We start from the raw sequence: 12,589 nt of genomic DNA on the forward strand, positions 1-12,589 counted from the left end.
AGTCCCCTAGAGACTAGACTACAGAGTTTGATCTCCAATAGAGTTTTTTAAAGTAAGCAGACAATGGCTTTAGAAATATCTTGTTTTAATTTACAGTGTTTAAAGAAGAACATAAAATAAATATTGTATGATTTGCAGGCAAATAACATATGCAAATTCCATATGTACACCTGTAATGTCATATAATTAAAACTTAAATCTCCAGTGGAAACTAATCTTATTTCTATGCATATGATATGTGCTGAGATTATTATCCACTCTTGTAGTTTATGATTTCATATTCCTGCATACATTTGTACCTTTGCAAATGATATACCCCATCTATATGTGTGAATGTAAGTATATAGCATTATAAAATATAAGATGTGCATGTATGACCTATGTATTTCATGCCAATAATGAAAGAAAAAGTGTTTGGGATTATCCGCATAAATCATCTGTGGATTCACCAATCCTGAGTAATGCATCCATCCCAAACTCGTTCTGATAAGACTATATCACATGACACTATCCTGTGTTCTTCCTTTATAAAATGTATGTTGTGCATTTTGCATAACAACACTTGTTCAGTCTAGCAGATACCACAAAGAAGATGTGATCATACATTAAATCAGCAAACTGGAGTTTGACGCATTTTTCTAAAAGTGTAGCAAAACTAGCATTGTGTTGGATGATTGACTCCCATGTTTTTTAGTTGGCACTACATGATTTCACATCACATTCAAAGATATGAAATCTACAATTAGTGTGACAGAAACGTGGCTGATCTTGCTGTTTTTGTTTGTGGAAAAACTGTGCATGACTTCATTGTGCATAAATACTTCTAGATCAGATTCTTAGCAGTGCCCAATTGTCTTTGAGCTATTGCTATTTATTTTAGTTTAATGGGAAAGTTCAGTATATTCAGAACCTTTTAAAAGGTCTTGTAAAGTACCCTATTAAACATATTTAAGAGAGATTTGAAAGCCTATAGAATCCCCGGTATTTTTATTCATGATGTTCTGTACATTGCTGCTGTCGCTATGGATAGTATAGAAAGAAAACACAATGCCCGGGTAATTGGATTAAAGGCCAAGGCCACAACTTTTACTGAAGTTCAATAACTCATATTGCAGTGCTATCTGGCAGAAGCAGCCCCTGCAGTAGTAAGGAGTCATAGTCTGAGAGTATTCAGCATATGCTCTGAATCCAAGAAGATGTAATTTCCAAACCACAACTCCCAAGCCATAGATATCTAAATCCTGAGCCTATGAGCAAGTTTCAACCGGACTCATTGTAGAATTGCGAATGCAATTATTTTTAATTCCATTTTTCCTACATATTGTACTTGCTAAGCTACAAGCCTTGGTAAATCTCCAATGGGTCCCTCTGTATTAAAGTTATTTGCATATAAAATGAAAAGAAGCAGACTGCCGTTAAAATGCTATCCTTTCACATCTCCAGGAGAAGCATGGTGAGATGATTTTCCAACAGCATGTTGTCTCTCTGTGCATATTTATAGTACACTTTTGCCTAGGGATGGTCAAAATTTTTCCATCAAACTGTCTTTTGGTGGAAATTTGAGTTTTGAACTACATTGATTTTTATTTTCATGAAAAGTGTGTGCTTTCTGCAGAAAATTGCTAGTTGTCATGAAAATAAAACAAACCAACCAACCTGAAAACCCCCAAATCAAAATTGTTTGGGCCAAAATCTAAAAAATCTGGTTTTGGACAAATTTTCAGTTTTTGGTTTTTCAATGACAAATGGACATTTTCCACTAGGGGAAAAAAAAATCAGACAGTCTCTACCATAGGGAGTTGCAGGTGTGCAATAACTGAAAACCTTACCATCTTTTTCATCTTTCAAAAAAAATGAAGACTAAACATGGATTTTGGAGATTAACTTCTGATAACCAGTTTTGAAACTGTTGGCCATCACTTTATGGGTCTCATTTTCTGTTGCCATGCACGTTGTGGAGTAATTTATATTGACATAAAGTGAATATAAATTATTAGCAGGTCAGAATGGTAGCATTTTAAGCCTACTTTGTACGGATGTACATAATGGCATCAGGAACAGGGCAATAGAATATAAGGTTCTGCGCCATTTATGTAAAAAAAGCAGCACTAAAAAGGTTTGTATTAATCATTGCATCAGTATAATCCAGTATTTTTGTTTTTGTTATTTAGGTTTTTTTCCAGTTATGTTTCTTCAGGTAATTAATTAATTGCAATTAGGTGGCTAAAGAGGTAGCATATACATCTTCTATAGAATTCGTCAACTTTTCCAGTGTGAAAACATCCTCAGATTGTGCAATCCACCTGTCCAGTGATGGTGGGGATTGCCATTCAAGTGCTGTAACAATTTTAGGCATAGTATTATATGAGTCTTTTGCTACATCTAAACTTCAAGCCAGACATGTAATTCCTTTGCTCCCGCACATGTACTTAGGCTATATCTCTTTGAGCTAGCGGGATTATAAATAGCAGCGCAGCCACGGTAGCGCATGGCTTAGCTGTGCCGAGTACAAACCCACCTGAAAACCCTCAGCATGGCAAAGTCATCCCTCTCTGTGCTGCCTCGGCTATGCTGCTATTTATTCTCATGCCAATTCAAGGACCGCTAGCGCAAGTATGTGTACACAGGCAGGGGAATCCCACTCCTGGCTCATAGTGTAGGCGTAGCTTAAGTGTATGTCTACATTGCAATCACAGGGTGTGAGTGTAGATCCAGTAGACATACCCAAGCTATCTTTAATCCAGCTAGATCGGGTACCAAATCAGTGAAGCCATGGCAATATGGGTTCAGCAAGGGCTACCCCTCAAGTAATTACCCGGGGTTCTGGGTGGCCTTGTACAGCCTCCACTAAAGAATGTGTTATCATGGCTTCACTGCTGCCAGTACCCGAGCAAGCTGGATTAAGGCTAGCTCAGTTATGTCCACATGAGCTGCAGTCACACCCCATGTTTGCATTGTAGACATACCCCATGTCTAAGAAAGCATGTGTACCTATGAAGGGGACAACAGCAACTCTATTGCCACTTGGTCAGCCACTTGGGTTGAGAATTTCAAGACTGTGTAAAAGGTGCTAGGAGAACCAGGTCACAGGATTTGTGCTCCTTGTGCTTTTGAAAATCCCATCCTATATCCTTCCAAAAGTTGACGAGGTATTTTTGCAAAATATGAAGGAAACTAATGAACTAAACTGTGCCGGTTCTTCATCACATTCAGTTGCTTGTATGTTGTATCTCCATCTCTTTCTGGCTGTACACATCTGTCTTTAGAATGTAAGCCCTAATTGGCAGAGATTGTCTCTTTTCTGCATCTGAACAGCACCCAGAATAATGGGCTCCTGCTCCCATTTGGGGCACTAGGATGTTACCATAATCTAAACATTTAATGATGACGATTTGTTTGTTATTTGGGCTCAATTCTGACATTGTCCTGTCTTTCTTTGTTCTTCTTCTTTTACACGCCTTCCTCGGTATAGCAGACCACTTAGGAATTGAATTCATGGGTAAGTTGTCACTTTTCTTCCTTTAATTTATTACTGCTGATCTCTTGGGGCTGAGTTCACTGCCCGTTGAATCCAGTGGAAAGACTGCCATTGACTTCAGTAGGCTGGGAGTGGTCCCTGAGGGACAGATTTTTAAGCGCATTTATGTGCCTAGAATGATTTTCAAAAAGTATCTAGGAGCCTAACGCCCATCTTTTTGAAAATCTTTCGAACACCCACTGAAATCAATTCATGGACTTTCTCAGGATTTCCGTGTCCTGCTCTCCAAGTAGTGGGGGGATTAAAAATTCCCAGGTGCCATACTTTATTTCTGTTTACTGAGGCACAACAGCTCAATGTAGTATGCAAAATAATGTGCTGTATCATGGCAATTGAGAAGATAATACTGTATATAAGATTTTAGACATTGGAAAAGATGCAGTAGTAACATATCTGTCTTGGTGGGAAAAGTGCTGTAAATGTTAAAATGCTTTTAAACTTGATTTTTTTTTTTTAGAGTTAGTGTTGTAATACAATGGTAAAATTTAACTGCAACGGAAACAAGGTATTGATATTCCACAAAGATAGTCTGAAGAGAAACAACAAGTGAGCGATTTATTTTATTTCAGGACAAAGCCTTTATTCAAAGTAGGGGAAAATATTGAATCATGGAAGTCGCTACTCACAGGCTTAGAAACTGAAAGAAGTACATCTTTTTGACTCAGATGCTTAACCTGTAAGAGACCCCACAACCTGTGGGAGTGCTGAGTTTACCCAATCAAAACCTCACTTGAAAACTGGTGCTCAGCAGAGAGAGATACTTTCTTTAAGGATCTCAGGCTAATATTGAGCAGACTTAGAGAACAAACTCCTCATTTGTGAAGACATTTTGCCTAGACTAGTAAGTAAGGGTGCTAATATCTGAAATGCAAACTTTATACAAAATTCCTGTGACTTGCTCAGATTATGCAGCTATGCCCTCAGTATGTCTTGTGATACACTCATGTTAAAAGTGACATGAAACAAAATATTATTTTGAAATAATCATAAAGGAGCTTTATTTAAAAAAAACCCACACACACACAAAAACCCAGCCCAAATTCCAGTAAACCCAGGATTTGAAGTTTGGTGTTCAGAATGGCTTTAAGATAAAATTTGGCCACTGACATTTGCTTTAGCTTTGTCATGTAATTCTCTCATGATTTGGAATTTATATCAAGACACGTTCCTATTATTTAAATTCATTTAAGCAATGGCATGTGGCAAGTTTTTTAGAAGAACTTGTTTATATTTGTATATCTCCCTGTCAGTCGTTGATAAATTCCATATTGATAAATTGACCAAAGAAGGGCCCGGACCAGTAAATGCTATTTCAGGTGAGCAGCCTGGCTCATGTTAGTTGTGCTGTCGCTCTCACCTGAATAAAGGTTTGCAGGATCAGGTCACATAGGGGAACCTGTAACTATTTCAAGTCTTCGCAATTTTTTCAACTCTGTAAAACACCTTAACCAATTTAGAGCAAGACTCAAGCAAAAATAGCTAAACATTTAACCAGGTCACAGAAAGGCACAATGTAACCCTATAAAAATCAGAAAACTCAGAGTGCTGGATGAAAGTCAGGGCTCAGTTCCCTGCTGCACCTGAGCAGAAGTCAGGCACAGTAGAAAGTGGGATCTGACAGGAGGCCGATAACTGCCAGCCCAGTCCCAGTATAAACTAATCTTCAGGGAAGCGGAGGGTGCAGCTTTATCCACAGAAGATCTTCTGCCTGCAGAGAATCAAGTGTGGTGGAATCTTACTCTTCCCACACCTTCATCTGCTACCATCTCCTCACTAAAATACCCTCTCCACTTCCCCAAACCATCCCCTGCTTCCTCTCTCTGCCCGTGAAACACCTATCCTATTTCTTAATCAGGGTGTAGATCTCCAGCATGGGAGCTGGTGGTAGAGATGATGTAGGACATGAAGATTCACCTTCTCCAGCTTTCATAATGGTAATTCCAGGGGAAATCTCCAGCTGGTGTGGGTCCACTGTGCTTTGCCTAAGCAGTGCAAAGGGAACTAAGTGGACCAGAGAATCTAGCACTCTATTCTTAACTCATTCCCTGCCAGAGTAACAGATTCCTTGAGCCACGTAAGTATGAAACCTGAGTGAAACATTAAACAGACACACACACACACGATTATTAACCTGTAAAGGCCTAGTGGTTCAGTTCATTCAAAAATGTGGATGCTTCAGAGCCCAGTGGAATTAACGGAAGTATCTCCACTGAATTCAGTGGAGATACATAACTGGACATTGGTCCTTGAAGTGCATTGCACTTATCCCTTCCCATTCCAGGTCATCTTTGTGTATGTGAGTTCAGGCACGCTGGCTCCTTTAAAACCGCAGTTGGCGGGCACATGACTAGGAGCAAGCCAGTGGCCTACAAGAAGCAGGATTTGAAGCATCCTTCCTCATAGCAAGGGGCAGTAGGCAGGACACCCGAAGTGAAGCAAGCTCTAGTGTGGGTCTTTCCATAGTATGCATGAAAGGAGAACAGCATATCCTCTCTCTATGCATCTGGAAAAAGCTGGGAAAGACTTGCGTGGTTAAGATCCAGTATTTTGAATTTATTTGCTCTTGTTTTAGAAAATAAAGCCAGCCTTGAGGTCTTAGACTAAAGAGAAGTTGGAATATTTATTCTACCTTCCCATCTGGTGAGTTTGCTCACTGGCTTACATGGCATTGGAAAAGGCTCTAACTGTCTAAATCATCCAAATCTTATGCATCTAGACTGGAAATCTTATGAGGCAGGCTTTCTCATAAGACTTAACATGGTTCCAGTCAGCATAGAACCAGAAACTTCAAAGTGAATGCAAGAAAAGTAGAATATTTTTTTAAAAGGTGTCCATGTTTTTTATAGTTCTTTATTTAGGAAGTATAAACAATTTTACAGATCTTTATCATAATTATATACAATACAATATTAATAATTATAAAAATGAACTGCACTTTATTTGCAGAGACCTTATATGATGATATAATCAACAAGGGTAATATATTGACTCAGTCATTAAACATTTTTTGTGTGTGTTTAACTTTATTACTGGAAGAAGTCCCATTGAAACCAATGTAATCAGTAAAATTGCTTCCACCTGTAAAGTTGAACAGCTAGATAAGTCATTGCAGCTTTCAGGCTTCACTGTACAATCCCTCCTACATAATCCAAGACACATTGTCTCTGGGCATTCTTTGTGTGTGTGAGTTCAGGCACGTTAGGGATCTAGCTCTTTCATCTTCAACTCCATAGAAAGATTAATTTCTGAAGTTTCCTTGTATTTAATGGAAAATAATAGTATTTAGGGCTGTGTGAGCATTTTCACTGCTATAGCAAAGCTCTCACATTTGACCTTTTCACTGTGCTTTAGAAAAATTGGTGGGGAGTGGTAGTGGGAAAAGTTGTGATTTTGCTTTATTAGTGCCATGGCATGATAATTTAGTTGGGAAAGAATGAAAAAAGATCACAAAAATGATGCCACATAAAGGACATAGTGAAATTTCTCACTGTTACAGTTTTGAAAATGGTTTAATAGTTTAGCCACTAATTTGTCATAAAGTGAAATGTGGGATTTGTAAACGGTGTTAATAGTGGCCCTCTAAAACCAAAACAAACATAAAAGAGAGAAGCAACATATATGCAAAAACATCACAGGGAATGTTGTTTGCATGAGGGATAAAGATCGTTCTATTTTTGGTATCAGATATTCTCTCTTTTCTAGACGACATTGTCTATACAGATATGGTGAATGGATGGACTTCAACAGTGTTTCTGACTTCTATTTGCAGGGCTAATATCCTGAGGTATAATTTTAGAATCAAGAGAAATCTTTGTTTCAAAATTGTTAAAATGAAGAAAATTCTGTGTTTAACAACCTCAATATGTCCCCTTTACATTTTCACAATAGAAACAAAATTCTGCTCCTGCATGCATACACATGCAGCTTCTATTGTAATCAATGGAAGCCATTTGAGCACAAAAGAATAGAGGTTGGCTTTGAAAATGGGCACTTTCATACTGTGATCAGAAGTGCCAATTTTTGTGAAACTCCAAATTATGATGAAATGCTTTATATTCCTCTAATACCTAAAAAGCGGAAGGATGGTCTTGTGGTAGAGACACTGGACTAGGACTCAGGAGATCTAGATTCAGTTCACTGCTCTGCTCCAGATTTCTTGTATGGCCTTGGCCAAGTCACTTAATCTCTGTGCGCCACTGTTTCCCACATGTAAAGTTGGTTAATAATACTTCCTTTCTCTCACTTTTTCTCTGGCTTATCTATTTAGATTTCCAGCTCTTTGGGACAGGTGCTGTCTCTTACCATGTTTTGTAAAGTGTGTAGCACAATGGTGATCTGATCTCAGTTGGAGCCTCTGAAGATAATAAAACCATATAGTATTAATCTTCCATCTGAGATTCTCAGAGCAGTTTAGAAATGGTAATAAGTTTATTTTCTTAGCCCTTCTGGCAGATAGGCAAGCAAAAATTAACATGATGAAGAACAAACAAACGTGATCAAAATACAGTTTGCATGTGTAAATTACATTAAAGGGTTCATGTCGACGAATGGTGGGATTTTTTTGGTCAGTAGGAAATGAAGTGGTAGAGGAATGTGGGAGCTCAGAGAGCAGATATCATTTGCCTAATAACAGACCTTAGAGGTTCTTTATAGTACTGGGTAATGATGGAATATGGGTATATTAATCTTGTCATTGTCACATAATACAAATTTAAAATATAGAAGTGAACCAAAGATTCTCCTGCAGGAACAACAGGAGACTGACTGCTAATGGAAACAGACTCACACAGTTGTTTATTGCCACCATTGCTAATATAATAAGTAACACTGAGTTACAGAATCAAGATCTTCAGAAATAAACAACATACTGAGCCACAGCAATCTGCATTGGTGAATGTGATGTCTCATATAGGGATTAATAGGGGAGAGCCACACCAAGGTGTCCCTGCTCTTGATCATGTTGTACAGTGTGACAAAAGGAAACAGCGGTTAATTAAAGAGTCCCTGCAGAGGCCAAGAGAGAGCCAACCACTGCTGGAAGTGCTATATTATCACCATTATTAATATCCCATGGTACAGAGAAGAAAATATAAGGACAAAGGATGGAGTAATGGTTGGCCGGAGGACAGAATCAGATGTCACAATACTTGAAGAACCAATAACTCTTAAAAAGTAAGGCCTTAGCACCTAGTGAGAAGACCTGCGTGTCCAGACTCCTCAGCTCTTGTTATGCAACAGCAATACGCGATGGGATACGGAGGTAAAATAAAAAGCCTCATGCAGTGACAAGACGATATCCACTGAACAGCCGATGAAAACATAGTTGTTATGCAAGAAGAGTCCTCCTGCTAGGGCTTTTAGGAGTCAAACCGACATGAACTGTATAAACCAAAGCCAAAATGATGAAATAAAAACAGAAACCTACCCATGTGTAACTGCAAAAAAATATTGCAGCTGCAGAGGATTGTGCGGCAGTTTATATCTGCAAAACAAATTGGAAACTGGCATTTTTAGTATGTTGTGATTATTCCTGATTTACGCTGGTGTGAAATGTGAATCAGCCCTAAAGAAGAACATTTAATTAGGGCCTTGTCCAAAGTTATTGTTCTTCTTTAGGGCTGATTCTCATTTCACACCAGTGTAAATCAGGAGTAGCTTCATTTAAGTCAATGGAGATACACAATAATAAAACCAGAGTGAGATCTGAATCAGGCTCTTAATGAATCAGGCATATCAACTCACAGAAACAAGCTGAATAGAGCAACAAACTAAAACAGGTATAAAATACTGCTAAAATTATTCTTTGTGTACCTCCCTGTAATAAGGAATATGTGAAAAGAATTTCCATTGTTCATATTCCAAGTATTAAAAAATTTGTCCTTGTCAGAAAAGCTGGTGCTTTCATTTGGTTTCTTTAGCTGACATCTATGTTTTCAACTTTCCTAATTGTGACAGCGTGTGACCACTGTGGTCATGTGAGTAAGATTTAGGGAATATATGATGTGGTTAGCTTATCTGCTCTATGACCTTGAATTTTATCATCCACTGTGACAGACACATTTTGATTCACCAAGCGCCGCCCCCCCCCCCCCCCCCCCCCAAAAAAAAAAAAAAAAAAAAAAAGTTGTATTTGCTGATGGGCAATATCAGCAAAACTAAAAACTGAATATTTTTTGCTGTTTTGGGTAAATAAATAAAAGGCAAAGTTTACTAATTTCAGCACCATTCACAATCTCTACAGTTTGTTGGATGGGCTCCAAGACCTGCAGCAATGACTTAAAGAAGCAAAGAAACAAATAAAAATAAATACCTGTGATAGCATAGAAGGCCTTTGCTATCATTGAATATCATCACCCAGATTCTCAGCTGATGTAAATTGGCACAGCGTTATTGATTTCAATAGAGTTACATGGACTTACATCAGCTGAGAACCTAGCTATATGCATTCTCAAGGTAACATATGCCAAAAATAAAGTTCAGATTTTCCTGGATTCCAGTTTTTACAAATAAACATATAGATCCTTTTTTTACAGTAATCTCTTTAGGGCATGGACCATGTTTGCTTCTCTGTTTGTACAGTGTCTGTCACATCAGGGTCCTGATCCCGTTTGGTCTGCTGAGTGTTATTAAAACATAAATCTTTAATAATAATTTCATCCATAATTGCGAAGTATAACAATTCACACTTTTTATGATACAATTTTATTGTTATACTAAATTGCTGAAGAACTAGGAAATCAGAATTAGACATCACAGAACAAAGTACAAGTTCCAGGAGAAAGGAGAAATCCAGCCTTTAATTGAACAATACCTATTGTGACCATTGTGATGCTTTGGAGTTCAACCCAAACCAGTTAATGGGGTGTTTCACCTTCTGCCCTGCAAACTCTGGGTGCCTTAAATGCTATCCTGCTGTGGCTTACAGCCAGCACATAAACATGAAGGTCACAGCCTGGCTTCTGCTGCCCAGTTACATATGACCCAACACCACCTTCCACTCCCGAATTTCCTCTGAACTCTCTCCCCTGCAGTGTCCAGCCCTCACAGTGAACACTCACAGAAGTTAAATCTGCTGCTCTTTTAAAGAGTCAGTACACTACAAAGCTTAACTGAGGTAACTTAAATGGGGTAAACACACCCTTCCTTTCAAACACAGCACTGAGTTGGTTTATAGTGAAAATTAACAAAAGGGACATAGGTCAAGTAATACCAAGTTGAAGGAAAAAAGACAGAAATACAAACAAATAAAAAGAAAATATGCTTCTAAAACTAAAACTTAACTTAATCAGCTATCATCTTTTTCAAGATGATTTCCCTATTTACAACAACTTCTCCAGTGTTGACAGGCTGTTCCAGCCAGGATCCACCATGATAGCATCAAAATGCTGGTGTCTTTGATCACTCAAGTGATGGATACCTCCAAAGTCTTTCAGCAAATCCTTATATCCCCAAGGTTTATCTTTGACTTCAAAGTCGGGAAGTCCTTCTAAGGGTTCAGCTTGGCTCTTTGCTGTGTCCTTTAGAGAGCTGACACCACCTCAGTTTTGCAGTCTCCTGTGATTTTACAATGCAAATGATGGTCCTTTAATCTCTGATGCAAATGAGTAGTCCATTGTCCATGTCTCTGGTCACACCTCGCTTGGTTTATCAGTGAGCCAGAGATGTTTCCCTTCCATTTTGTCTGAGGGGAAAAAAACTCTATCTTCTTCTTCATCTGTTTAGTGTCCAAAAGATACTATCAGAGTGTACCATAATTTCACCTACAGCATTGTGACAGACATTTCACAGTGATATTAATAACCAATGTGGTGGTGTCTTTCAAATGATCAGATGACACCTTTTAAAATAAATATCATGACATCAGTGTGTGAGGTGTACTGAGCTGGTCAGGCCAACTGAGTTTTACTGTTACATACCAATGAGTCTTTTGTCATCTGGCATTGGGGTGCTCTGAGGTGCTCCTTAAGCCTTCTGCTTCCTCACTCAAACCCCCACTCTACTGTTTTGTAACCCTAATTCATTGTGTCTTTTCTAAAATTAGCTCATAATTCTTTGGTGTAGAGACTATGTCTTCCTATGTGCTTTCTGACATGCCCAGCGCTTTTATGGATACTTAAAAAATAATAACAAATAGTAGCATGCACGACTTTTGAATGTTAGCCAAAACGCTTTCCAAAACACCCATAAGGATGATGGGGTAAGACTGATGGCATTCTCTCCACAAAGCTTCATGCTGAACAAAATGGCCTCTTAGCACCTTGGGAGACCAGAGGAATGGGCATCCACAACTCAAGAAAGAATAAGATTTAAACAGTTGATGGCAGCAGAGATGTCCTCATGGACTGAGGGATGCTGAGGTTAGTATGTATGGGGATGAGGTGAAAGGGAAGCCCCTGTGGGCTGGATGATAAACAGCACAAATTGCATCAGGCTAGGTCTACAAAATGTTTAAACTGATGTTCAAGGCTGAAGCCTGAATTGGGAAGGATGTAGTCCTGTGTGAGCCTTTGTGAGCCTTTTGTTCAGAATTACTCTCTATACATGTCTCCATGTGTTGTTTTTCCAATTTGTTTCCATTTTCCCAACAAATTATCTTCAATTACCTTAAAGTGCTTGTGAAGAACAAGAAAGGGACTTGTGCTGTATTTAATGTAGGTGGATTATGATAATGTATAGCAATTTGTGACTATTTCCCCCATTAAAGCTGTCACTTTGTGGATTACATGGGCAAAATTATTCTAATATGTTTAATTTACCTTGATGATCTTCCTCTCCCCCTTCTGATGTGACAATAAATTCAGTTTTCTTCAGGAGAAAAACTTTGTGAAAGTGTGGTTTTTCCTTGCCCCTCTCCTTCCCCATATATGTTTTCAGTTTCTGGTAAAATTCCTGGAAATCTAGAAAGTGTGTGTGTATATGTATATGTATATATGTGTGTGTGTGTGTATATGTATATGTATATATGTGTGTGTATATGTATATATATATATATGTGTGTGTATATATATATATATATAGACAAATTAAAAAAAACAAAGTTTGTAAGTTTTG

General features: G+C 38.3%; 1 protein-coding gene across 1 annotated transcript in view; it reads left to right on the forward strand.

Moving 5' to 3' along the window:
• NRG3 (neuregulin 3) overlaps positions 1-12,589 on the forward strand; it is a 752,789-nt gene that overhangs the window by 634,142 nt on the left and 106,058 nt on the right. Inside the window, 1 exon segment of the mRNA XM_067552466.1 lies at positions 3,473-3,499. Coding sequence (XP_067408567.1) covers positions 3,473-3,499 — 27 coding nt within the window.

The sequence above is a fragment of the Emydura macquarii genome, unplaced genomic scaffold, assembly GCF_026122565.2.
Source record: "Emydura macquarii macquarii isolate MOO-44397 ecotype Brisbane River unplaced genomic scaffold, CSIRO-AGI_Emac_v2 contig_1390, whole genome shotgun sequence".
NCBI classification, from domain to species: Eukaryota; Metazoa; Chordata; order Testudines; family Chelidae; genus Emydura; species Emydura macquarii.